The 27,503-nt window shown below is 48.7% G+C and overlaps 1 protein-coding gene across 3 annotated transcripts in view; it reads left to right on the top strand.

Moving 5' to 3' along the window:
• TCAIM (T cell activation inhibitor, mitochondrial) overlaps window positions 1-13,608 on the top strand; it is a 34,504-nt gene extending 20,896 nt beyond the window's left edge. For all 3 annotated transcript variants that reach the window (XM_066245100.1, XM_066245098.1, XM_066245099.1), the window contains exons 7-11: window positions 584-681; window positions 959-1,050; window positions 3,483-3,715; window positions 4,686-4,817; window positions 11,917-13,608. In XM_066245100.1, coding sequence (XP_066101197.1) covers window positions 584-681; window positions 959-1,050; window positions 3,483-3,715; window positions 4,686-4,817; window positions 11,917-12,157 — 796 coding nt within the window. In that variant the 3' untranslated portion in view covers window positions 12,158-13,608. The remainder of the gene's footprint in view (window positions 1-583; window positions 682-958; window positions 1,051-3,482; window positions 3,716-4,685; window positions 4,818-11,916) is intronic.
• The last annotated feature ends 13,895 nt before the right edge of the window (window positions 13,609-27,503 follow it).

The raw sequence follows: 27,503 nt of genomic DNA, 5'->3' as shown, positions 1-27,503 counted from the left end.
TCAACAATAAGAAAAAATGATCTGCTAAACCACTGGTTCTCAACCTTTCTAATGCCGTGACCCCGCAATACAGTTCCTCATGTTGCAGTGACCCCAAACCAAAAAATAATTTTGGTGGCTACTTCATAACTGTAATTTTGCTAGTTATGATTCGGAATGTAAATACATGATATGCATTATGTATTTTCCGATGGCTTTAGGCGACCCCGTTGGGGTCGCGACCCACAGACTGAGAACCGCTGTGCTAAACCTTACTGGGATCCTATTTGGAACTTAAATCGGAAGCAAAATCATTACCATTGAACAACATGGAGGAGAATAAGATATTTTTCCAAGTTCTTACCCATTTTACTCTCTTGTCTTAAAAGAGGAGCACCGTAGCGTACTTGCTTGTTTTAAATCTTTGGATACCTGAACATGGGTGGTAATATTTTTACCCTCTGGTAAACAATTCATTGTCCACTGGGTTGCTTCTTGACAGCTGAGCTAGTGTAGAAACGCGCATGTGCACCCTTGAGCACCTGGGGGCACGTGCCCCTCCTCGGGCCGGGCTGACGCACCTGTGTGCTCTCTGTTGGACCAGGTGGCAGCGGAGCTGGGGCATCGCCCATCGCTGTAGCCAGCTGCACAGTTTAGGCCGCTTAGCCCAGCAGAACTTGGAAACACTTAAAAATGCAAAAGGTAAACAATTTCCATTTTCTTTTTAAATATTTCTGCCGCTATACACGTCTGTAAATTGCAAAGGAAAACTATTAGAAGTCTTTGCAGCTGTGATTTTATCATAGCTGAATTTTTAAATATGTTCCTTTGAATAAATCAGTGACATAAAATTAGCCTTTATGCTTTGTACTGAATTTAATCCTGAATTTATACACTGAATTTAAGTAATTGTTTGTACAGTGCTAAGAGAATGCAGCATCTCTCGACAGTGACCAGAGGGTTTCTGTTTCGCCACCAGGATGCACAGTGATATTCACAGACCAGTCGGGGATGAGTGCAGTGGGTCATGTGATGCTGGGGACGATGGATGTCCACCATCACTGGACAAAAGTAAGCACAGGCTTAAATGAAAATATCTCATTTGTCATTGACATTTTTTTGTTTCAAACTATGCTATTATGTCAACTAAAAAATTTTTCATTGTAATTAGAGCTCTTTTCAGATCAGATGCTTAATATCATGTAGATAAAATACTTAGAAGAGTGATTTTTTTTTGGGGGGGGGGGTATTTTTCCGAAGCCAGAAACGGGGAGGCAGTCAGACAGAATCCCGCATACGCCCAACCAGGATCCACCCAGCACGCCCACCAGGGAGCGATGCTCTGCCCAGCTGGGGCATCGTTCTGTTGCGACCAGAGCCACTCTAGCGCCTGAGGCAGAGGCCACAGAGCCATCCTCAGCGCCTGGGCCAACTTTGTTCCAATGGAGCCTTGGCTGCGGGAGGGGAAGAGAGAGACAGAGAGGAAGGAGAGGGGGAGGGGTGGAGAAGCAGATGGGCGCTTCTCCTGTGTGCCCTGGCCGGGAATTGAACCTGGGACTCCTGCAAGCCAGGCCAACACTCTACCACTGAGCCAACCGGCCAGGGCCAGAAGACTGATTTTTTTTTTTTTAACAGAGGCAGAGATAGACAGGGACAGACAGACAGGAACGGAGAGAGATAAGAAGCATCAATCATCAGTTTCTCGTTGCGTGTTGCGACTTCTTAGTTGTTCATTGATTGCTTTCTCACATGTGTCTTGACCGCGGGCCTTCAGCAGACCGAGTAACCCCCTGCTGGAGCCAGGGGCCTTGGGTCCAAGCTGGTGAGCTCTTTGCTCAAGCCAGATGAGCCCTTGCTCAAGTGGCGACCTCGGGGTCTCGAACCTGGGTCCTTCCGCATCCCAGTTCGACGCTCTATCCACTGCGCCACCACCTGGTCAGGCCAGAAGGCTGATTTTTAAGTCAGTTTTATAGTCTTTTCTGAAGCATCACCTAAAGGCCTGCATTCTGTTGTTTTATTTTGATTTTAATAGATTTACCGTGGTGTGATTGACATAAACACACTGTATTTCATGTGTGTGATTTGATGAGATCTGACATGTAAATACCTGTGAAATCATTAGCACAGTCTAGGTGGGGGACATCCTCACCACCCACAGAGGGGTGCTCTCAGCCCTTTGTCAACCCTCTCTTCCATCCATGACCCCTCCCAGCCGACCACCGGGCTGCTTTCTGCCGCTCTAAATTAGTGTTTTCTCCTAGAGTTTTAAACACACACACACACACACACACTCACACACACACACACAGCCAGTGCAAGTAAAACAATGAAATCTGACAAGGTTAGTGAACTGTGTCAGTCTCCATTTCCAAGTGGTCACAGTGTACTCTGGTGTTCCCTGACATTACCATTGGGAACCTGGGTGAAAGATCTGTGAATCTATAGTTACCTCAAAAAGTTTTTACAATGTAGTTACCATTTATAAATAACCATTGAAAAAGGGGGAAAATTATGGTATTTTTCACAGTGTTAGAGTATATTATAAATCATTGTAGACTTTTTATACTGCTGTTGCTTTTACTATAGCCGAGTTTTCCATGCCTTTCAGCCCCCATGAAGGTTGTATGAGCACAGCTTTCCGTGTGAAATCTAAGTCCTCAACACAGCACACAGGGCTGCCCCTGACCTTACCCACCAGCCTCTGCAGCCTCTGCTCTCCCTGCAGCCGGCCGGCACGCCCCAGCCTCTCTGCCCCTGCCTCTGTGTCAGCGCCTGCTCTTTCCACTTTCCTACACCCCCACTCCCCCCACCCTGCACCTAACCTTTTCTAACCCGTTTCTCGTTTCGGATTGGTCACATTAGACCAGTCGTCCTTAGAAGCCTTTGATTGACCCTCCTCTGTGTCCAGCCACCTGCCGAAGCACCTCGCATGCTGAATTCTGATTTTTTTTTTATTGAACTCTGATTTTTATTTGGTTTCCTCGTACCCCGACTGTGAGCCCCTGGCCAACAGGGAGAAACTCTCTATCTGTACACTCCAGGGGCCCAGTTTAGTGCTTATCCATGGTAGGTGTTCAGTAGTGTCTATCACATTGAATTTCATTTAGATGTTAAAGTAAATTCTGAAGAAAGAGACTTGGAATTGAAAGACAGATACTCTATTTCTAAAACCTTCTTTAGTATACCTTTTAATAATGCTAAACTACATAGAGATCCTACCCAAATCTAACTGTTAGTACTTAAGACTTATTTTTATTTGGAACATTTCTTTTTTTCTGCAGTCTCTTCAGTTCCTATCTACAAAACCCTAAGATCAATTGTGATTTGTTTTGAATATTAATACTTCTAGCATTACATTAAGTCTCTTGCTTGTCACTTACTTGAGTGTTCCTTTTAGGAAAATAATTATCTTGTTTAAATATCTCAATACCATTTTTTAGAATCCTAAAATTGAGTTATGGTAACATAAAACTAAATATTTCTTTTTTTTTTTAATCCTGTAGCTTTTTGAAAGATTACCAAGTTATTTTGACCTTCAGAGGAGGCTGATGCTTTTGGAAGACCAAATAAGCTATCTTCTCGGCGGCATACAAGTTGTTTACATCGAAGAATTACAACCAGTCCTGATGCTTGAGGAATATTACTCACTTCTGAATGTGTTCTACAACAGACTATCGAATAACAGAATACCTTTCCACCCTCAAAGTCTGCGTGGTTTACAAATGATCCTCAACAGGTAAGTCCACCTGAAACAAGAATGGCATTCCTGCCTGACCAGGTGGTGGCGCAGTGGATAGAGCATCGGACTGGGATGCAGAGGACCCAGGTTCGAGACCCTGAGGTCGCCAGCTTGAGCGCGGGCTCATCTGGTTTGAGGAAAAAGCTCACCAGCTTGGACCCAAGGTTGCTGGCTTGAGCAAGGGGTTACTCGGTCTGCTGAAGGCCTGCAGTCAGGGCACATGTGAGAAAGCAATCAATGAACAACTAAGGTGTCGCAACGAAAAACTGATAATTGATGCTTCTCATCTCTCTGCATCTGCCTGTCTGTCCCTATCTATCCCTCTCTCTGACTCTCTCTCTGTAAAAAAAAAAAAAAAAAAAGTGACATTCCTTTATCCACGTAGATGGGTTTAAGTCAGTCAAATTGTTTTGTATTTCAGTGTGTGATTGTTAAGAATCAAAGAAAAGAAGGTCACTGAGTCTGTTAGCGACACTTTTACACATTAGAAAAGCCAGCGTCAGAGAACTAAGGATTACTCTCTAGAACATTCTGCAGCTGTATTGCCACTTAGAGGGTCAAGTCAGTCCGTGGGAAACCTGACAAGATTGATTAAGCTCACGTTACCTGATAGCCAGTACTTCCTGCACGGGGCCTCCGTGTGCCGTGTCCCAGGCGCTGTGCTCGGAGCACAGTGCGTCTCCCTCTCACTCACACCTCAGGTGACACCGGCCACCCTCCCGTCTCACAGATGCGGAGGCCCGCAGGGCTGAGTGAGTGTTCGCCCTGCCAGAGCGTGCCTCTGTGGACACAGCAGGACCTGAAGTTGGTGTGGCCCCTCTGAGGGCACCTTTCCTTGCTGAGTCCCTTTTCCATTAACCAGGCTCACAAAATATACTGCTCATAACAATTGGGGGATATTTCAACATGAATACGGAGTGAGGGCTGGAGGGAGTGGTGGCTTTTCCTTTCCTGTGTTTCATTGCAGTGACAGGTATGCGCCCAGCCTGCATGACCTCGGGCATTTCAACATCCCGACCCTCTGTGACCCCACAAACCTGCAGTGGTTTATTCTCAGCAGAGCCCAGCAGGCCCGAGAGAAACTGAAGAGGAAAGAGGAGTGAGTGCCACGGGCCCTGGGGGGTGGGGGGGTTTCAGACACAGCCTTTAGCGCCCACTTTACTGCCTTTAGCGCCCACTTTACTGATGGGGCTCCCTGTTTACTCATCCGGCTGGTTCTGCTGGGGGTCGGGGATGGGGTGGACTTCTCATTCTGGGGGGGCTCAGACACAGCCTTTAGTGCCCACTTTACTGACGGGGCTCCCTGTTTACTCACCCGGCTGGTTCTGCTGGGGGTCGGGGGTGGGGGGGACTTCTCATTCTGCGGGGCTCAGACACAGCCTTTAGTGCCCACTTTACTGACGGGGCTCCCTGTTTACTCACCCGGCTGGTTCTGCTGGGCCCCGGGGGGGGGGGTGCTTCTCATTCTGGGGGGCTTAGATACAGCCTTTAGTGCCCACTTTACTGACGGGGCTCCCTGTTTACTCACTCAGCTGGTTCTGCTGGGCCCCGGGGGGGGGGTGCTTCTCATTCTGGGGGGCTCAGACACAGCCTTTAGCGCCCACTTTACTGATGGGGCTCCCTGTTTACTCACCCAGCTGGTTCTGCTGGGGGTCGGGGGTGGGGGGGACTTCTCATTCTGCGGGGCTCAGACACAGCCTTTAGTGCCCACTTTACTGACGGGGCTCCCTGTTTACTCACCCGGCTGGTTCTGCTGGGCCCCGGGGGGGGGTGCTTCTCATTCTGGGGGGCTTAGATACAGCCTTTAGTGCCCACTTTACTGACGGGGCTCCCTGTTTACTCACCCAGCTGGTTCTGCTGGGCCCCGGGGGGGGTGCTTCTCATTCTGGGGGGCTCAGACACAGCCTTTAGTGCCCACTTTACTGACGGGGCTCCCTGTTTACTCACCCCGGCTGGTTCTGCTGGGCCCCGGGGGGGGGGTGCTTCTCATTCTGGGGGGCTCAGACACAGCCTTTAGTGCCCACTTTACTGACGGGGCTCCCTGTTTACTCACCCGGCTGGTTCTGCTGGGCCCCGGGGGGGGGGGGTGCTTCTCATTCTGGGGGGCTTAGATACAGCCTTTAGTGCCCACTTTACTGACGGGGCTCCCTGTTTACTCACCCAGCTGGTTCTGCTGGGCCCCGGGGTGGGGGGGGTGCTTCTCATTCTGGGGGGCTTAGATACAGCCTTTAGCGCCCACTTTACTGACGGGGCTCCCTGTTTACTCACCTGGCTGGTTCTGCTGGGCCCCGGGGCAGGGGGGGCTTCTCATTCTGGGGGGCTTAGATACAGCCTTTAGCGCCCACTTTGGGGCTCCCTGTTTACTCACCTGGCTGGTTCTGCTGGGGGCTGGGGGTGGGGCATGGGGGACTGGCGTGGCTGCCTTCTAGCCACCTGAGTTATGTTCTGCCATGGACCTCGTTCTGAGAAGCAGGGCTTGTTAAAATAAGTCACCAGGAACAGAACGAAAGGTGGGCATACCAGAAAGAGATGCTCCCTGCGGTAAATGTGGCAACAAGGAGGAATATTAGTTACTACTTGAGTTGACTAATAGGAATTTCCATTGTTTAAAATTTTTTTAATTACAATAGAAAGCAAACTTCATCTGCATTTTAATTAAACAAGAAATTTTAAAGTAAAAAACAATTGTTTCATAAGCATTGCTGATCTGTTTAATAATGTTCTGTGGATCTTCTCGGAATCCCGTTCAGAAGAGGGTTGTTTATCTAAAGATGTTGGCCCTGGCCGGTTGGCTCAGCGGTAGAGCGTCGGCCTAGCATGCGGAGGACCCGGGTTCGATTCCCGGCCAGGGCACATAGGAGAAGCGCCCATTTGCTTCTCCACCCCTCCGCAGCGCCTTCCTCTCTGTCTCTCTCTTCCCCTCCCGCAGCCAAGGCTCCATTGGAGCAAAGATGGCCCGGGCGCTGGGGATGGCTCTGTAGCCTCTGCCCCAGGCACTAGAGTGGCTCTGGTCGCAACATGGCGACCCCCAGGATGGGCAAAGCATCGCCCCATGGTGGGCGTGCCGGGTGGATCCCGGTCGGGCGCATGCAGGAGTCTGTCTGACTGTCTCTCCCTGTTTCCAGCTTCAGAAAAATGCAAAAAAAAATAAATAAAAAAAAAAAAAATTAAAGATGTTGCCCAAAGGGGGTTGCTTATCAAGGTGTCTTTCTGTAGTTGTCACTGTTGGGACTGTTGTGTGCCCAGAGCTGTGAAAGGTGCCACTTCGAGAAGGCGAAGGCCTGGCCTCTGCCCTCCTGGGACCTGCGTCCATTAGGGGACGTGAGTGTTGTAACTGTGTCAGTGGTCACCGGCCACTGCGTGAAAGCGCCAAGGCTGACGCTCTGGGAAGGGACCAGGAACCCTGAGGGCAGGCGGTGGCCGGGGGAGGCCCACGCCTCAAGGAGAGGGTGAGGGGCACTCCTGGAGCCCGGGAGGTGGCGGGGGAGGCATCCCTTACTTACTGCTCCTGCATCGCTGCCCTCCACGCCTCTGTCCCCACAAACTCCTGCTTTAGAAAGCCAGGGACATGAAATAGACAGGTGGCCACAGAGGAGGGCTTGAGGTTGTTCCTGGAACAAGCGATAGGGGGTAGTTTTATGTCTAAAATAAGTGAAGAAGCTGCATCTCTGTTTGGTTTGCGCTACTGACAACCCAGCTGACCAGCTCCCGCCACACGGATGTCCTGCTTGGCGATCGCTTAGTAAAACTGGTGTCGTGACATCACTTTTGTGAACTGTAAGTGTGCGGCCAGCCTCCTGTCTGGGTTGGTGGCTTGGCTGCTGCTTCTCCTTTCTCTGTGGCCAGTGGATCACTTTGGAGGAATACTGCTACTAGATTTTAAGGAAGGATTTTAAAAAATAAAATTCAGATAGTTGGTTTCTGAAACTTCCATCTGACCCAGTGCTCAGGTGAATAAACAAGCTGAGCCACCTTGATTCCTCCCGACTTCCTTACACCCCACCCCCAGTCCACACAGCCTCTGCTCCACCTCCTTCGTCCACCCAGAAGCTGATGGCCTCATGTTTTCTTTTCTTTCTTTTTTTTTTGTATTTTTCTGAAGCTGGAAACGGGGAGAGACAGTCAGACAGACTCCCGCATGCGCCCGACCGGGATCCACCCAGCACACCCACCAGGGGCGACGCTCTGTCCACCAGGGGGCGATACTCTGCCCCTCCGGGGCATCGCTCCGTTGCGACCAGAGCCACTCTAGCGCCTGGGGCAGAGGCCAAGGAGCCATCCCCAGTGCCTGGGCCATCTTTGCTCCAATGGAGCCTTGGCTGCGGGAGGGGAAGAGAGAGACAGAGAGGAAGGAGGGGGGGTGGAGAAGCAGATGGGCGCCTCTCCTGTGTGCCCTGGCCGGGAATCGAACCCGGGTCCCCCGCACGCCAGGCCGACGCTCTACCACTGAGCCAACCGGCCAGGGCCGGCCTCGTGTTTTCTTACTGCCACACCCTTCTCGGAGCCTTGGTCACTCTCTGGTGACCCCTCTGGTCTCCAGGCTCCCACACATGTCTTCTCACCTCACCTCAGTCTAGTGTCATCAGCACAGCAGGATGAGTGCTCCTTGGGGCGCCCTCGTCGGGGCTGCTCCTGCCAGCCCCCTTTTACCTTCCTCGGCCCACCCGGCCTGCCTGGCTTCCTGGGCCCAGAGCACTTCCTCCCAGGTCTCTCCCCGGGTCCCCCGCCACCCCCCTCACCTGTCAGTGTCACCTTGGTGAAGTCTTCCTGAGCACATGGCTGGAGACTGGGCCCTGTTTTCCTTATTTAGTTATTTCCGTCTCCCCCAGAATAGAATGTCAGCTTCCTGAGGGCAGAGATTTTATAGTGTGTCCGTAAAGTCATGGTGCACTTTTGACCGGTCACAGGAAAGCAACAAAAGAAGATAGAAATGTGAAATCTGCACGAAATAAAAGGAAAACCCTCCAGCTTCATACCTATTCAGTGCAGTTCGATGTGGCCTCACACACAGATTTTTTAGGGCTCCTTAGGTAGCTATCCCGTATAGCCTCTACAGACTCATCACTGACTGATGGCCTACCAGAACAGGGTTTCTCCACCAAACTGCCGGTTTCCTTCAGCTGCTTATCCCACCGAGTAATGTTATTCCTATGTGGTGGCGCTTCGTTATAAACGCGCCGATATTCACATTGCACTTTGGTCACAGATTTGAATTTAGCAAGCCACAGAACACACTGAACTTTCCTCTGTTTCATCCACATCTCCACTGGCATGGCCATGGGCTGCTCCGCTGTATACACAGTGTTATGTCATCTGTGCATGCGCACATGCTGCCACATCATCCTACAATAACTGGGAGGGTTCTTTTATTTGGTGCACATTTCACATTTCTATCGTCTTTTGTTGCTTTCCTGTCAAAAGTGCACCATGACTTGACGGACACACTGTATTTTGTTTCCTCCGGTGCCAGGATTGGTGTCTGGCACCCAGTAAATACTCAGCGGCTAACTCCCTTGTTCACGTCTCCCTGCCCTATGCTCGTCCCTGTCCGCATCCTCCACGAAGAGGAGCCCACTTTGGTGCCCTGCCCACATCCCCTCCCTCAGACACCGCCCCTGCAGGCACCTGATGAGCCAGAGCTCTTCCTCCCCTGCCCTTCCCCCTTCCCTGCTGCCCAGGGCACCCTGGGCGTGGTCGCCAGGCCGTGGTTAACTACCTCCCTTAGTGAGGCATGTTCTTCCCAGTGGTGTACAGACGCTTTGGCTGCACAGCTCTCTGTAAGGTGAATTCTGCAGTGAATACCCAATTTATAAAGAAGGTAAAGGCTCGCAGTGCTTTAGTTGAAGAGGAGAGGAGTTAGAGGCCACAATGCCCACGGGACCTCTGAGCAGTGTAAAACCCGCTATTCTAAGCTGGGACCTGGCACCTGTCTTTCTGGCTCCCACATGACCTCAAGACATCAGGGCCGGTAGCCCAGTCCCCTAACATTGTGTGGCTAAGTAGGAAGTGTCACCTCTGTGGAGCCCCACCCCTTGGGAGGCTGGTCATCACCTAGATCCCAGCTGGGCAGGCGCTAATGACCCAGGGGGCAGGGCCTCCAGTGAACCAGCTCTCCCGCGCTTTGTTTGTGGGAGCTCCTACCCAGCTGCGTGGGCTGCACAGTTCAAAACCACTTAGACTGGAAACACAGAAGTGTACAACAGTAACAAGTAGTTAAATAATTTTGATACTTGTATGCAGTATTATAGAAACAACCATGTAAAAGAATGCTCATTGAGTCAGCTAATGCTTGTTGGGAAGCTGGGCACCCAGCAGGTGGATGTCCCTGGCAGGTATGGTGCAAATGGACAGATGCACTTGGGAACCCACATTCAGATGTCAGGGCAGAATGGTTGCACTTCGTGTTATAAAGTACACACACACACACACACACACACACACACAGTTGCTGTGAGAGACGAGTCATTTCCCAGGGGAATGTTGGGCCCGTTTCTTAGCATTGGAAGAAGAGACCTTACCACCAGCCACACTCACCGTGTCACAGTGCCTCCCTTCTCTTTTTCCCCCTTTAGCTATGAGTATAATAAAGCAAAGAAATTATAAGAAAAGGCAAAAAACAATTTTTAAAGCTAGTCTGCGACGGACAGTAGAGGCACCCGAGCAAGCACAGACCCGGAGAGACCCGCAAGGCCACCCTCTGGGCGGCGCCCCGGAGGGAGACGGAGACAGAGAGACGGCAGGGGTGTGGCCCAGGGGACAGGGAAAGCCTGGGGTGACCAGAGGCTCCTCCGGGAAGGGATGGGAATGCAGGCACTGCCCAGAGCTGCGTGCAGGGGAGAGCTTCACAGCGGCGTGTCCCCCTCCCCCAAGTGCCCCCCCAGTTCCGCCCCCCGCCCCCCCCGCGGGGCTCTTCATTCCAAGCGGGACTGTTGGAACTTCCTCCAGAGCAAGTGGAAAGAGCCCTTTACGTTCCTCCTGTCTAATCCCGCCCGCCCGTAGTAGTCCTGAAAGCCCCGTCAGCCCGCACCCTGTCTAGGAGGAGTGACTTCACAGGAGAACGACAGACCCTGAGAGGGTGTCCGGAGTCACTGCAGAAGGGGCGCGGTCAGGGCCGCCCACGCAGACAAACTGCAACCACCCACTCGTTTCCCACGTGTTACCCCAGCTCAGGGATGTTTCCCGTACTTCTCTTTCATACAGAGTTTAAGAGCAGGTGAAAGAGGATTTGGGGTGTTTTCAGAGAGCAGTTTGGTCTTACCTTCTCCAGTGGAAGGTTCCCACGTGCTGTCCACCTGGAAGGGCATGACAGGATGGAGTCCACTCTTTTTTTTTTTTTACAGAGACAGAGAGTCAGAGAGAGGGATAGATAGGGACAGACAGACAGGAACGGAGAGAGATGAGAAGCATCAATCATCAGTTTTTCGTTGGGACACCTTAGTTGTTCATTGATTGCTTTTTCATATGTTCCTTGACCGCGGGCCTTCAGCAGACCGAGTAACCCCTTGCTCGAGCCAGCGACCTTGGGTCCAAGCTGATGAGCTTTGCTCAAACCAGATGAGCCCACGCTCAAGCTAGCAACCTCGGGGTCTGGAACCTGGGTCCCCCGCATCCCAGTCCGACGCTCTATCCACTGCGCCACCGCCTGGTCAGTCCACTTCACTCTTAGTCCCTGCAGCACATCCAAAAACCTTTGCCACCTGTGGGAGGAAGGATTGAAGACACTTAAGCACTCTACAGGCCTGAGTTGTTGTCTTCCAGGTTTTAAGCCCTTGGTGGAACAGACATTTTAGCCTCAGGCCAAGGGGAGGGAACAGATGGGGGAAGGGAGGGTTTGAAGGGCCTGGCCTCAGATGCTGCTGAGTGTGTGGGGACCTAGACGTCACTACTGCCCAAGGGTCAGACTTGGTGTTGTGCATGCTCAGCTAACACTGCTAGGTGAGGCAAGATAAGAACTGTTTAAGCTTCGTATTAATTACTTTTACCCCATTACTGCTACAAAGTTTAACCAATACTTCCAGAGATACCGGCGGGAATCCCAGGTACTGCATGGTCACCACTGCTATGCCTTCTAAGCAGGCCCTTTGTCTTTTGTGGACACCATGTCCAGTGTTGTATAGCCCCGGAATCTAAAAGTATGTTTGCATTTTATGTTCTTTCATTTGCTTGTGGCAATATTATTTTTCTTTTTGCTATAACAGGTTAAAGGTTATTGAAAACGAATTGATGCAGGCTTCAACGAAGAAGTTTTCCCTGGAAAAGTTCTATAAGGAGCCCAGCGTGTCTAGCATACAGATGGTGGATTGTTGTAAGAGACTTCTAGAACAATCGCTGCCTTATCTACAAGGGATGCACCTCTGCATTTCACACTTTTACTCTGTTATGCAAGATGGAGACCTCTGCATTCCTTGGAATTGGAAAAGTGGAGAAGCCTTTAAATAACACAGAAAGCTATATTATTTTTAAAAGAGATTTAAAAAACTGTTAAACTTATTTAAACCCACAATTTGCTATAACAGTATTACTTACTTACTACAAGAACAAAGTTTCTAACTGCTGCTTTAGAAGTAGACCTTTTTTAAAAAAAATAATTCTGCTGGGAAACTTGTTTAACAAAGGTTTTAACTCCCGGTCTCATGGTGTTTCTTACCTGATTGGCAAGGGCGGGGTGGGGTGGGGTGTAAAAGCTGTTGGAATGAAAAACATATTTGTGTACATCAGTGAGGGACTCTGGGTCACAGATATATTTTTATATGAGTGAATGTGGGTATGTATGTAGCCCAGTTCAATCTCATGTATCAGTACATGAGATGTCTGGGCAGCCAAAATGTCTTTGCAGCCAGTATGGACAGTTGAAGTCCAAAACAGAAGGTTGAGGGATAGCAAAAACCAGATAACCAAATTTTGCCTAACAGAAAGAATAGAAGGAAAAAAGCAATTGAATGAATATATGGTATTGACATTGTCATAAGCGGCCAGATACCAGTTTGTTAATACATCTTCAGTGACAGGCAGTTTAGTTTTAAACCCATAAGTTTTCCTTCCCATTGAAATACTATAACTGTAACATAAAACCAACAGACAGTTAATTTTTTAGAATCATGTAACAAGGCAATTCATTTGTTGCCGTGGAAAACACTCTCCAGAAAAATTCTTGTTTGCTTTCCAAAGAGTTCAAGCTAGGTAGGGTCAGGTGTAAGGTGTTTCCAGCCGTTCAGGACTTCTGTCTCCCTCGCCACCTCTGTTTTCCTGTTCCCACCAATGTTCCGAATGCTGCTCCACAGCTGTGTAGAATTCCCTGGGGTCACAACACAACCCAGCCCCAAGGGGCGTGGGCTGGCCACTGTAGATACTAGGGGCTTCTCTCTCTGCAGACATTTCTCTTAGGATATTTTTAACCAGATCCAAAACCTCTTCAGCTTGTTTCTCCAGAGGGCAAAGGGAATAGTAGTTTGGGACACCATTTTTGTGGCTCTTCCTACTGAAGAAATAAGAGGAATTTTTCCTCACAGTGCATTAGAAAAGAAAGATGTGTAAAAAAATAATTATGTTTCAAATTCATCTAAAACACTGGTCATCTAAAGTTTATATTCAAATGTGTGTTCAAAAGAAATGCTAGTTTGTAATATTTACAATGTGTGTAAATCATCCCTTTTAACCCGTGCCTAATAGCTGTACCTAAACTTTTTCTAATTAACATGTTCTTACCAGAGCCAAACAATGGGAGTGAAAAATTCCTTAAAGGTTACATAAGAAAATTTATTGGAAAATAGGTTTGGATTATGCCATTTCGAAATCAGCTAATACAGGATCCTCAGTAATATTGATATGTTTTGAATTGACTTTGTTTCAGAACTAATTGTTACATAATAAATAATATATTAATCAGGTCATTGTTTTCTCTTTTTATCCAGCTAGTAATAGTTTGACAACTATTTCAACATCATAAAAAATTACAGGAAATTAGTGGCCTGTATGTGCCTGTTTGATTTCCTCTCCCAATCTAACGTAAAAGGGAACATTCAGTGTGAGCTCGGAACACTGGCACAGGGTCAGGCCCCTCTTACTACAGAGCCTCAGGTCAGGAACGGGCTCCAGGGAGAATGGCCTGAGCTCCTGACCGACAGACCTTCACAGATTCCTTTTAGAGTGAGCGTGATGGTCAAGCTTTCTCAGTAGAGGGCGCCAGAGGGACATCACAGGTAGGGGCCCTCCTGCTGGTCTGGAAGTGCTCTGTTGGTTAGTGTGCAGAGGGCCTATCCTTTGTTCCCTATTGCCTGGGGTGGTAGGAACCCTCTGCTCTGACCAGAACTTCTTCCTTGGAGAGAGGTCTCCAAGGGGGCAGAAGACAACCTGGCTGTCCGTGGGGCCATTTTCCCACTAGCAGTCTGAGGATAGCATGATCTTCATCCACGGCCTATCATCCTGGACAGGTAACCAACTGCCCTTGGATTGGCTTAAGTAAAAGCAGGAAAGGCAGTGAGTGGCTAGACAGAAAGAAGAACTTCCTGACCATCAGAACCTCACCAGAGTCAATGTGGTAATTCCATCATTTGGGAAGCAAATAGCCCACCTCAAAGTACCCTCGGCCTCAACGACGACCAGCTGAGAGACAACGGCCCTGACCTCCTTTTCCAGCACATAGTAGGTGCTCAGCAAACGTGAGCCAGGCTGTGTGAGGGGGGCTATGACAGACTCATCATGGCCACTTGCCCAGGCCCATGCAGCTGGTAACCAAGCCACCTGGGTTCACAACCCCTCCCCCCATGCAGGGCTCCCATCCATGCAGGTCAGCCTCGCGGATGTGCCGGCCCAGGGGTTCATGGCTCAGAGTCAGGCCACCATTAAAGGGACCTGGCACCAGGTAAGATTAGGACACTAAGGGGTTCACCCACAGGGGGACAGGAAGGAATTATGGGAGCCCCAGGAGGGGTCCCTGTTCTAGGGGTCTTGAAATCCTTCGCTGAGTGTTTCCTAGCACCTCCCCTGGGCCGGGCACTGGGCTCGGCTCAGAAGACTTTAGAAAATCCACTCAGTGCCGGGCTCCTGGGTGCCCAGGATGCCCCGCTCTGTCTGTGTGATGTGCTTTATAGTAAGAAATACATGTTTGTTCTTTGTCTCCATTCCTGGCACAGACCTCCTAAAATCCTTGAATTTCCAGTGATGGGGCCTTGAAGGTGTCTTTTGTTATGTTAATGAGCTGGCTTTTGGGAACACAGCCCCCCCAACCTAAGGATAGGGACTGATTGACAGAGGACCCAACTCTGTGATTAGAGAGTTGGAACTCCCAGTCCCATCCCAGATCCCCTGGGACAATAAAAGGGCTGGAGATCGAAACAATCACCAATGGCCAATGAGTTCATTAAGCCACCATTTTCATAAAGCCACCATAAAACCCAAAACAGAGCTTCGGGGTTGGAGAACACAGGGAGATGGGGATAGCGACTGCACAGAGCGGGGAAGCCCCCCTCTCACCTGCAAGCCCCCCGCAACCCCCCCCAACCTCACACCCTGTGCATCTCATTTCCTCCTTCCTTCCTTTTTTTTTTTTTTTTTCCTACTTATTTTTCTGAAGCTGGAAACGGGGAGAGACAGACAGACTCCCACATGCACCCGACCGGGATCCACCCGGCACGCCCACCAGGGTCGAAGCTCTGCCCACCAGGGGGCGATGCTCTGCCCCTCCGGGGTCGTCGCTCTGCCGAGACCAGAGCCACTCTAGTGCCTGGGGCAGAGGCCAAGGAGCCATCCCCAGCACCCGGGCCATCCTTGCTCCAATGGAGCCTTGGCTGCGGGAGGGGAAGAGAGAGACAGAGAGGAAGGAGGGGGTGGGGGTGGAGAAGCAAATGGGCGCTTCTCCTATGTGCCCTGGCCGGGAATCAAACCCGGGTCCCCCACACGCCAGGCCGACGCTCTACCGCTGAGCCAACCGGCCAGGGCACCTCCTTCCTTTTATAGAAACTAGTGGTCTTGTAAGTAAAATGTTTCTAAGTTCTATGAACCTCCCTAGCAAATTAACTGAACCCAAGGAAGGCCTGGGAACCTTGGCCCTGTCCCTGGTGGGTTGTAAGCACAGGTAACAGCCTGGCCTTGGGATTATTCCCACGGCAATCAGGGAGGGCTTCCTGGCTCCAGCTAGAAACTAAACACATGGCTGTAACACCAACATCAGAACCGAATTGTCGAACTCCAAATAGTTCGGAGTAAAATACCAAACTGGTTTGAGTGGTAAAGGAAGCCTAGAAAACGTTATGTGTCAGAATCTAAGATGAGTTTATATTGAGTTTGAAAGCATTTGGCACATTCTCTAAGAATTTTGCGGGGAGTCCTGTGTGTCTGTCTGCAGAGGAGGCCACGGGTCCCCCCAGATCATGCAGGTGTAGAGTTGGCAGGCAGCTCTGGCCATAGGTGGCTCAGAAAGGTGCTTAAGGGGTGTGGCCAGGCAAATCCTCTCAAGTTCAGAAGGAAAATCAGTTATTGCTAGTGAGGCTTGCAGGTATAGGCCAGAGGACAGAAGGGCTGGGAGGAAAAGTAGAGGCTGGTGAGGGCAGAGAGACTGATCTAAGGGGGCCAAATATTGGCAGAGCGCCTCCTGGTGGTGAGATGGTGACAGGAATCTCTGAGAATGGCCGGGCACTCCTGGCTTCAGCTTTAGCCAGGCAGTGGATCAGCATGGGCGGGAAGGAGTTTCTTGAGGCTCCGTATCTCAGTGAGGCAGTAGGAGGGGATGGAGAGGCAGCCTTCCACGCAGGCGAGCTGGCCAGGCACTGGGCACTGGGAGGAGCCTCCCACATGCTCCCACGCTGAGATGAGGGGTTCTCTTGGAGCATTTCAAGAGGAACTGCAGGCACATCTGCCTTAAGTGGGGGGTAGGTGACTTCTCCAGTTATCTCATTTACCCAGAAAAACGTGTCGAGAGATTCCTTTCCCTGTTCGGAGTGACCTGTATGCATAGCTACAAGGAGAAGATTGAGACAACACAGGCACAACCTTCAGTGACCCCCAGCGAGGAGACCTGCACAACCCGGGGCGGGGAGCCACCAGCCCCCGGGCCCCTGGAAACCGCCTGTGCCCAGGCTCTGGCAAGGAGACCTGCCAGGTGCTCCAGAAGTCTTCTCGGGACCAGGAGCACACCTCACTCGAGGCTCCAGGTGAATGCTAGGGCCTTAACGTCTCTTTCAAATTTTTCAATCAGAACCAAGTATACTAAGAAGTATACTTTACACCTGGACCTAATTCAGATGTGTGTGTGTACTAACAATTTTATGGAACATAGTTATGTGCAACATTTTCTATGCAATTCAATTTTACTATATCCCTTAAGAAAATACTGATTGTGCCTGACCTGTGGTGGCCCAGTGGATAAAGCATCGACCTGGAATGCTGAGGTCGCTGGTTCAAAACCCTGGGCTTGCCCGGTCAAGGCACGTATGAGAAGCAACTATGAGTTGATGCTTCCTGCTCCTTGCCTCCCCCCTTACTCTCTCTAAAAATCAATAAATAAAATCTTAAACAAATACTGGTTGCCACTCCTTAAACTCACTTTGTACAGGAAGCAACATGATTAATGAACTATAGCTGAAAAAACCCTTTCTTAGATTCAGAAGAAAATGGAGAATGCTGGGTCTTCTTACAAAAAACCAAAAATCACGCTTGTAAATTTTAGAGAAACATGACCATGTGTGGTCAGCAGAGTGGTTCCCCAAAGATGGCCAAGCCATAATCCTTGGAACCAGTGCCTGTTTCAGTACACGGCAAAGGGACTTTGCAGATGTAATTAAAATCACAGATATCAAACCAAGGGCATTATCCTCTATTACCCATGCACCCCAGCCCTACCCCTTGAGCCCTGGAAAACAGAGAGCGTCCTCTGACTGGGCTCAGAGACACAGCAGAAGGAGTGAGAGAGATTCTAAGAGTGAGGAGGACCCATCCTACACCCTTTCTGTCACGCTTGATAATTGCTTCCCCTTCTTTAGAATGGACAGTGACTGTCACCCCTGAGAAATGTCAGGGCCCACATCAACTAAGTCAACCAGCTTTCAAGGGCCTGACACCTGCATCCTACAAGAAGCTCCGATCTGCTCTCAGGCAGAGAGGACTTGCCCTCCACCCCCTGGTGGTCCACAAGGCAAGGCCACGGGGAAGTCAGCACACTCTCAGGGATGAGCAGAACCAGGGGGGCTGATAGCAGGGGCAGAGTGGGTATGAGAGGTGGCCAGGAGCTGGAGGACTGGAAAGTTTGAAGCTCACCTGTCTGGAAGGTGGAGGGTGGAGCAGTCACTGGAGGGAGCTCAGAGAGGGGGAGGGGCCTTGGAAGCCAGGGTGTGCCTAGCAACCTGATCTTTGTTGTGTAAAACGTTTCCCACCCTCCATTCTGCCTGGTGACCTCAGACCCCTCCCCGGCACAGCCACACCCCCGGCCCCTCCCTCCTCCGGCCCCTCTGTCAAAGTGCCCAATAGCCCCAACCTGTCCCCGCAAACACTGAGGCTGCTGGTGCCCTGTGCTCTGCTTCCCCGAGAGGTGTTTTAGGGAGCCCTGGTTGCTCCCCACCCGGCGCTGGCCAGGTGCCTGCTGCGGCCAAGAGCCCTCCATCACTGCCAGAGCCAGGCCCTCCCCTCTGTGCAGGCTGCTGGCGGCAACCCCTCAGCCCCTGACCTCTGCATGTCCCTCCCTACGAGGCTCTGTCCTAGCCCGGGGGCTTTCCCACTTCTATGATGTGGCCACAAAGGTGCCGTCCTTCAGTCCCCAGGGTCATGTTCCAGGCTGTCTGCCTTACACACAGGACCCCACACGGGCTCCTCTCAGAGGCTCTCGGCTTGACACGGATTGTTACTGATGAGTTTTCGGTTCTTGTCTCCTGATATAAAAGTTAGACCAGGGACACTGATAGAAGCAAAAGCAGATTGGTTGAGGCTCTGCAGAAGGCGAAAACACTGAGATAGTGTCCTGGGTTCTGCTACCCAAGATACGGGGCTCCAGTGTTTATGGCTTAAGGACACAGAAGTTGCTGGGGTTAACCAATCAGGGAGTAAGATGGCAGGCTTCTTCTCTTTTGTAGCACTGATGCCCAGGTATCTATGCCAGCAAAGCAAAGCATTCTGGGATTGTGCAGGACTTATTATGGTCTGTGTGGTGAAGTGTTCTGGAATTGTGCAGGACTTATTATGGTTTGTGTTAAAGGACTTCCCCACTGCTCATAGAGAGGGGCCTGCAGTTCAGCTGTGGTTTCCTGATCCGTTACTTATCTGAAAAACAGACTTAGCTGATGTGCAAAAAAGCTGCTGACAAGCAAGTTCCCTCTCCCAGGGACCGAGCTGTTTCTCTATTCCTGTCTCAAGATCATGATCTGGTGGGACATTTAAAATGTCTCAAAATCTAATACAAAAGATTTTCTTGAATATTTAGTTTAGCATTTTCCATATACAAATATGGAAATATATATATGTACATGTATATGTATATTCATGTATATTCCATTTTAAAAGTGAAAAAAATGTAATTAGGAATAAGAACCCAATGGACAGATTAAACATAAGATAGGACAGGGAGGGCGGAGGGCTAAGTGAAGTTGAATAAGGTCTGAAGTGCCATTTTCCTTAAGGAGTACAGAGGTGAGACGGGAAGTGAGAAGCAGTAACAACAGAGAGAAAGCTCTAGGAGCACAGGGAGGTTGGGGGCCACATTAAAGACAGAAGGCTGACAATGCTTCAACGCTGATGAAAGACTGGAATTCTCAGAGTGAGGGATCCCACTGAATCCCAGACAGGATAATTGAAAACAGCCACCCTTAGCTAGATTGTAGCCGAACCACGGGCCACTGAAGGCATCTTGAAAACCAGTGAAAGGAAGGAGGTAACTGAGGAAGTGATCCATGATGAAGTTTCCTTTCGTGGAAGAAGGTCTATTAACGTGCTGAGAAAAACCAGCCCCTCAGATTCATGTGCTTAGCTAATTATTCAAGAATTAGGGAAATATAAAGACGTTCAAGATAAGAAAAAAAAAGTTTAGCACCAAGACTGAAGGAATGTCTCAAGCAGGGTTTCTTAACCTCAGCGCTCTTGGCATTTGGGGGCCAGACAATTCCTTCTTGTGGGGGGCAGTGCTGTACTATGTAGGATATTTAGCAGCATCCTTGTCCTCTACCCACTAGAGATTGTCACCCTCTTCTCAGTTGTGACAACCAAATTATCTCTAGACATTGGCAAATGTCCCCTAGATGAGAACCACCGGTCTAAACGGTACTGTTCAGACTGCTGATTCATCCAACCTGCTGTCTTCAGAGCATTGCACCCCAAAGCAGCAGAATACACATTCTGTTCAAGAGCACACACAACGTTTTCTAGGACAGACCACATGCTGGGTGGAACACAAAACAAGCACCTTCTCTGACCATAATGGTATGAAACTAAAAGTCAATCTCAAGAAAAAAAAAACCTGAAAAGCACACAAAGACAGGGAGGCTGAATAATATGTTACTGAACAATCAAAAATAAAATCAACCAAAGAAGGCATAAAGAAGTGGAAAAAAATTGGTTTTCTCTCTCTCTCTCTCCCTCCCTAAATTTAAAAAACGTTTAAATAAAAATTAAGGGTGTTACTCAGAAAAATCAGATGATGCCAGAGGTCAGCTACAAACAAGGTTAGGGTTCTTGATGTCCGGTCTCCATGTCTCTGCTAGAAGTCCTGGTTTTTAGCTGGGCTGAGATCGGGAGACTGGTGCTTCCAATAAAATGCTTGACCAGGTTGCTGCCTGCTTTCATTTGGAGGGTGGACCAAAATCTGACCAAATCTATGGTATTAGAAAAATGGATAAAAAAAGTTGGGAATGGTGGTTTGGTTGGCTGCTTCTTTGCTGCTTTTAAGCCATGTCCTGTAAGAAAGGTGGTCTCTGGCTGGAGCTAGCCAGCATTCAAGGAGAATTAGAAGGACTAAGAATATTGCTAATGTAGGTTAACTGCCCACAGTGGCCTGTCATACATGAACAGTTAAGTCACTTGGTTCCTTGCAAATCTGAAAAACTAACCCCTTCTGTACCCTCCGCCCAAGGCAGTTATGAGTTGTGGCAGCTGAGGCAGGCTTTGCAAGATAACTCGGGTGTTTCCAGCAGAGATGAGATTAAGTGAGTTGCTTTTCACAGCGTCTATCCGGCAGATGTGAAGAAACCTAGCACTATCAAGCTTTTAACAAGAACTGCTACCACTTGGCTTCATTTCACAGTGTCGGACGCAGGCATTCCCAGGGAGCCAGGGCAGAGCCCGAGAAGAGCATCCCGTCCTCCCAGAGTGGAACAGTTATCAGCCGTGGCGCTACCACACCGCACTGCGTAAATCGGTGAAAACGAAGCCCAGGGACGTGCAGACATGCAAAAACCTGACAAACATCATTTTGAGCAAAAGGCACAAGACAGAAAATACAATTTTATTGATGTAAAGTTTAAAAACAGGCGAAAGTATACTATATTTTAAAGATGTCTACATTGGGCCTGACCTGTGGTGGCACAGGGGATAAAGAGTTGACCTGGAATGCTGAGGCCGCCAGTTAGAAACCCCGGGCTTGCCTGGTCAAGGCACACATGAGAAGCAACTCCAGCCTGATGCTTTCCACCTCCCCCCCCCCCCATTTTCTCTCTCTCTAAAAAAAAATATAATAATAAACAATAAAATCTTCTTAAAAAGATGTCTACATTGGCAGTAAACATTGTATAAAGCAATAATAAAAATGTCTATGAGACACAATAAAATATTAGACAATAAAATGGAGCGTGTTTACATATACTGACCTGGAAGGAAGTCCAATGATATATTGTTAAATAAAAAAAGGAAATACAAAAGTTTGATCTGAGAATCTGATTTTAGTTGCTTTATAAAACTTTGTATTATAAAATGAGCACAGTTGCTCGCTTTAATTTTTTAATCAGATTAAAAAAGACAATTTTGCCTGACCTGGTGATGGCTCAGGGGATAGAGTGTTGGACGTGGAGGACCCAGGTTCAAAACCCCAAGGTCACCAGCTTGCACACGGGCTCATCTGGCTTGAGCGCCAGTTGCTGGCTTAAGTGTGGGATCATAGACATGACTCCCATGGTCGCTGGCTTGAGCCCATAGGTTGCTGGCTTGAAGCCCAAGGTCTTTGGTTTGAGGAAGGGGTCACTTGCTCTGCTGGAGCTCCCCTGGTCAAAGCACATATGAGAAAGCAATCGATGAACAACTAAGATACCACAACGAAGAACTAATGCTTCTCATCTCTCTCCATTTCTGTCTATCTGTCCCTATCTGTCCTCTCTCTGTCTCTGTCAAAAAAATAAAATAAAATAAAATAAAAAGATGAGTGATTAGAGATAGTGTTTCAAAGTAATTGAGGTAGAGACGTTAACTTTTTAGGATAATAGAAGTATAAGCATCTTTATACAGTATAAAATGCATTATCTTTTCAAATAATAAAAATAGCATATAACTTCTAATATGGTATAGAGCAGTGGTCCCCAACCTTTTTTGGGCCACAGACCAGTTTAATGTCAGAAAATATTTTCACAGACCGGCCTTTAGGGTGAGACAGATAAATGTATCACATGACTGAGACAAGCGTCAAGAGCAGGGGTCCCCAAACTTTTTACACAGGGGGCCAGTTCACTGTCCCTCAGACCGTTGGAGGACCGGACTATAAAAAAAAACTATGAACTAATCCCTATGCACACTGCACATATCTTATTTTAAAGGAAAAAAACAAAAAACGGGAACAAATACAATATTTAAAATAAAGAACAAGTAAATTTAAATCAACAAACTGACCAGTATTTCAGTGGGAACTATGGGCCTGCTTTTGGCTGAGATGATCAATGTCTGGTTCCATATTTGTCACTGCCAGCCGTAACAAGTGGTATGATGTGCTTCCGGAGCCGTGAAGTGTGCGTCACACATCACCGGAAGTAGTACTGTACGTGAGCTACGCCACGCTTTGCGGCGCTGCCACATACAGTACTCTGCTCCTCTCACTGACCACCAATGGAAAGAGGTGCCCCTTCCGGAAGTGCGGCGGTGGTGGATAAATGGCCTCAGGGGGCCGCATGCGGCCCGTGGGCCATAGTTTGGGGACCCCTGGTCAAGAGTGAGTTTTAGACAGATGTAACAGAGGGAATCTGGTCATTTTTAAAAAATAAAACATCGGCCTGACCTGTGGTGGCACAGTGGATCAAGCATTGACCTGGAACACTGAGGTCACTGGTTCAAAACCCTGGGCTTGCCTGGTCAAGGCACATATGGGAGTTGATGCTTCCTGCTCCTACCCTCTTCTCTCTCTCTCTCTCTCTCTCTCTCTCTCTCTCCTCTAAAATGAATAAATAAATAATAAAATAAAGGCCCTGGCCGGTTGGCTCAGTGGTAGAGCATTGGCCTGGCGTGCAGGGGTCCCGGGTTCGATTCCCGGCCAGGGCACACAGGAGAAGCGCCCATCTGCTTCTCCACCCCTCCCCCTCTCCTTCCTCTCTGTCTCTCTCTTCCCCTCCTGCAGCTGAGGCTCCTTTGGAGCAGAGACAACCCGGGCGCTGGGGATGGCTCCTCCGCCTCTGCCCCAGGTGCTAGAGTGGCTCTGGTCGCAACAGAGCGACGCCCCGGAGGGGCAGAGCATCGCCCCCTGGTGGGTGTGCCGGGTGGATCCCGGTCGGGCGCATGCGGGAGTCTGACTGTCTCTCCCCGTTTCCAGCTTCAGAAAAATACAAAATAATAATAATAATAATAATAAAATATCATTCAGACTTAAATATAAGTAAAATGGAAATAATGTAAGTTATTTATTCTTTCTCTGCGGACAGGTACCAAATGGCCCACAGACCGGTACCGGTCTGCGGCCTGGGGGTTGGGGACCACTGGTATAGAGGAAAAATTTAATTCAAAGACTTCAATAAAACAAAAGTAGAAAAAGAACCTCTTAGATAAAGCAGGATAAATAAAACACACACACACAATTGGACTGTAGAAATGTCTCCAAGAATAGCAGTAAAAGATAAATGTAATTGGAATAGTGTGCCAGGTAGCCTGCCTGACCTGTGGTGGCACAATGGATAAAGCATCGACCTGGAATGCTGAGGTCCCAAGCTTGAAACCCTGAGATTGCCAGATTGAGCATGGGATCATTGACATAATCCCAAGGTCGCTGACTTGACCCAAGGTCATTGGCTTGAGCAAGGGGTCACTGGCTTGGCTGGAGCCCCCCGGTCAAGACATATATGAGAAAGCAATCAATGAACAGCTAAAGTGAAGCAACAGTGAGTTGATACTTCTCATCTCTCCTCTCTCTCTCTCTTAAAAATAAAATGGCCTGACCTGTGGTGGCGCAGTGGGTAAAGCGTCGACCTGGAAATGCTGAGGTCGCCGGTTCAAAACCCTGGGCTTGCCTGGTCAAGGCACATATGGGTGTTGATGCTTCCAGCTCCTCCCCCTTTCTCTCTCTCTGTCTCTCTCTCCTCTGTCTCTCTCCTCTCTAAAAATGAATAAATAAAATAAAAATTAAAAAATTAAAAATTAAATGTTTATTTTTCTAAAGATATATAAACAATAAGCAAAGTAAACATTCTACCCAATCTAAACTTCTGCCAAATATGATCTGTCCTGGAATTGTCCCAGTAAGTTCTAATGTCTGAGCATCTTAAGTTTAAGCATCGTCATCTACATCAGAGTCCATTATTTTCTTCTGAATTTAACTGTGGCTTGTTTGTTGGCTTACCTTTTCAAGGATTTCTATTAACCTTTGTTCTGTTACCTTCCCACTTAGTCATCTATATTTTGCAACCTGTCTCAGGTAATTTCTCCATTGCTTTGGCTTTTGCTGTGCTTTTTTGCTTCTGGTTGTGCTGCGTGGCCAGGAGGACCCCATGCCCCACCTGCAGCTCGGCCAGGCTCTGCCTCAACAGTGCCCCCTGCAGCTCTGCCAGGCTCTGCTCCAGCAGCGCCTCCAGCCCCTCCTCCTTCATGCTGTGAACTTCCCAGTACCCAGAACTGTCTTTTAAGCCCTATGATTTTCCTTCGAACAGCCCCTTCACAACAACAGGTATCTCTCTAGGTTCAAGCCACTTAGGATCTTAAGGCCTCCTCTCCTTGAGAAAAATAATTCTTATTTCAAAACTATTTGGATTTCATATTGCTTTGCAGTTAATGCTCATCATACTCAAAATAGGAAACTCGGTCAAATAATTCAACCTAAATTATGAATTCACCGATAGTTTTCATGTTTTTCTCAACTGTTAAAAAAAAACAAATAGGACAGGAAAGGGATCTGTTCCCAACTGGACACGGACCACTGTCACCTAGGAAAGCAGTTTCAATGACTGGATTTGACCGACATACCAGAATGTAGATCAAGCTGTGTCTCTTGTCAGTGTCCAGCCAATCCGAAACTAGACCATCTGGATTACTTTGTTAAAAGCATGTTTAAAAGATTACCATCTCCAGCCCTGGCCGGTTGGCTCAGCGGTAGAGCGTTGGCCTGGCGTGCGGGGGACCCGGGTTCGATTCCCGGCCAGGGCACATAGGAGGAGCGCCCATTTGCTTCTCCACCCCCTCCCCCTCCTTCCTCTCTGTCTCTCTTCCCCTCCTGCAGCCAAGGCTCCATTGGAGCAAAGATGGCCCGGGCGCTGGGGATGGCTCCTTGGCCTCTGCCCCAGGCGCTAGAGTGGTTCTGGTCTTGGCAGAGCGACGCCCCGGAGGGGCAGAGCATCGCCCCCTGGTGGGCAGAGCGTTGCCCCTGGTGGGCGTGCCGGGTGTATTCCAGTCGGGCGCATGCGGGAGTCTGTCTGACTGTCTCTCCCCGTTTCCAGCTTCAGAAAAAAAAAAATACAAAAAAAAAAAAAAAAGATTACCATCTCCAACTAATGTGACCAACGACAGGTGAAAAGTCATCCCAGGGCTGAAGCCTCCTGGTTTGTGAGTGACACACCCAAGGACAGGGAAACACCAACTGTTAGTGAACACTGGATTGTCTAGCACTAGTGACCAGGCTTACCAATCAGAACAAAGTTCTTCTGCAATCCTTCTCGTACAACTACACAGAATCGCAGCCATTAAGACTTTCTACTTGCCTAACATAGCTCCTTCCAATGACAAGGTAGCGCCATGCTTGCTCTCAGGATTCCAACCAAACTTCCTTATAAGTACCGCTCACTTCTCTTCTTTAACATATAAAGTTTCCTTATGTTCACCTAAGAATGCATCTTGGTAGCATGAGCTTCTTAGCTGAGGATATAATCATAGAAGCTCCTGTGTCTTCAGGGTAATTGCTTTCATTGCAAGAGGACCAAAGGGAAAATGTGGATTTGCCCAACAACTTGATATTCTGGTCCCATACATGATTGGATGCCTGTACACAACTTGTGTGCAGAAATGTTTGCCTGAATCTAAAAGTACACTTCTCTTGGGCTGACCTCAACATTTAGTACTGTTTGATGTACGTAATGACTCCTTGGACTATTCTGAGGGAGAATCTCCCATGGGCATTTTAAATAAACCTCAATGACCTGGCTGAGGGCAGTCTGTTTTCTACTCACTTCCAAATCTAAAGTCACAAAGGGAAAATATCTATACTTAGACCCATTTTCTCTACCTCTATCCAATGTCCATCAGTCTTTGATTCACACTAATAGGAACCATTTGTTAGAAGCACCTGAGCGTTCTGTGAACTGTAACCAGTCAACTCAGATGCACACTCTCCTTGTCTAACCTCGCTTAACCGATCAGCAGCAAAAGGCATGTGCTGATGTGCTCCCAGATCTGTGGGCAAAAAGACGAATGGCTCAATGGTGGGAGGTGAATGGAGGGAACCCTGCCTTTTATTTTTTTATCTTATTTTTATTAAATTTAATGCAGTGACATTGATAAATCAGGGTACATATGTTCAGAGAAAACATCTCCAGATTATTTTGACATTTGATTATGTTGCATACCCCTCACCCAAAGTCAAATTGTCTTACGTCACCTTCTTTCTGGTTTTCTTTGTGCCCCTCCCCTCCTGGGAACCCTACCTTTTAAACTGGTAGATTCTTTTAAAACTCAAGAGTATAGGAGTCTGCTGGCCGCTCTCCTCTGAGTCCTGTTGGGGGCTATGACCATGGCCGCATTTGAGGCAAATCAGAATTCTGTGCTGTTTTCTAATTTGTTCAAGTCACAAACTTATTTTATTAAATTTATTGTTTATTAAATTCTGTTGTAAAATAAACATTTATGAAGAGGAATACCTTTAACTATGTTCTTAACTTTCAGAGACTCTTCTTGGGGCTTTTGAGTCTTTTACAGCAAGATAAGGTCACGTTCAATAGCTAATTATTACCAGGTCAATGGGTCAAATCGACAGCTTATGATGTAATTTACACCTTTAAGTGATTAGTTACCTATAACTTAACACACGTAATTTCCTTAACAAACATTATTAGTCCCAAAGTTTTAGGTCAAACATCCTAGGAATTTTTAAATCAAAGCAATTTAGAAAAGCTGTGCCAGTTACTAGCTTCTTCTCTGCTTCCGACCCGCCCTTCCGTAGACGCCTGGGCCGGCGCTGGAACGCTGCAACCCGCCGCTCCGCTTCGCCAGGGGGTTCCCTGGGAGGCTCTGCCATCCAGGAACAGCGGAGGGACACTGCCATGCTGCAGGGGTGTCATGACCGATTTTGTGTCAACTAGCCAAGGCCGAGGAGAGACCACGAAGGCCACTGGGCCCGCGAGCCGGCCCTGGCCCGTCAAGGGGACCGCCGGCGTCACCACCAACCCACTCCCCGACCCCAAACTGCCCACTGGCCACTGTT

Source organism: Saccopteryx bilineata, chromosome 10, assembly GCF_036850765.1.
Source record: "Saccopteryx bilineata isolate mSacBil1 chromosome 10, mSacBil1_pri_phased_curated, whole genome shotgun sequence".
Taxonomy (NCBI): Eukaryota; Metazoa; Chordata; class Mammalia; order Chiroptera; family Emballonuridae; genus Saccopteryx; species Saccopteryx bilineata.
This window is presented reverse-complemented; position numbering and strand designations above follow the sequence as displayed.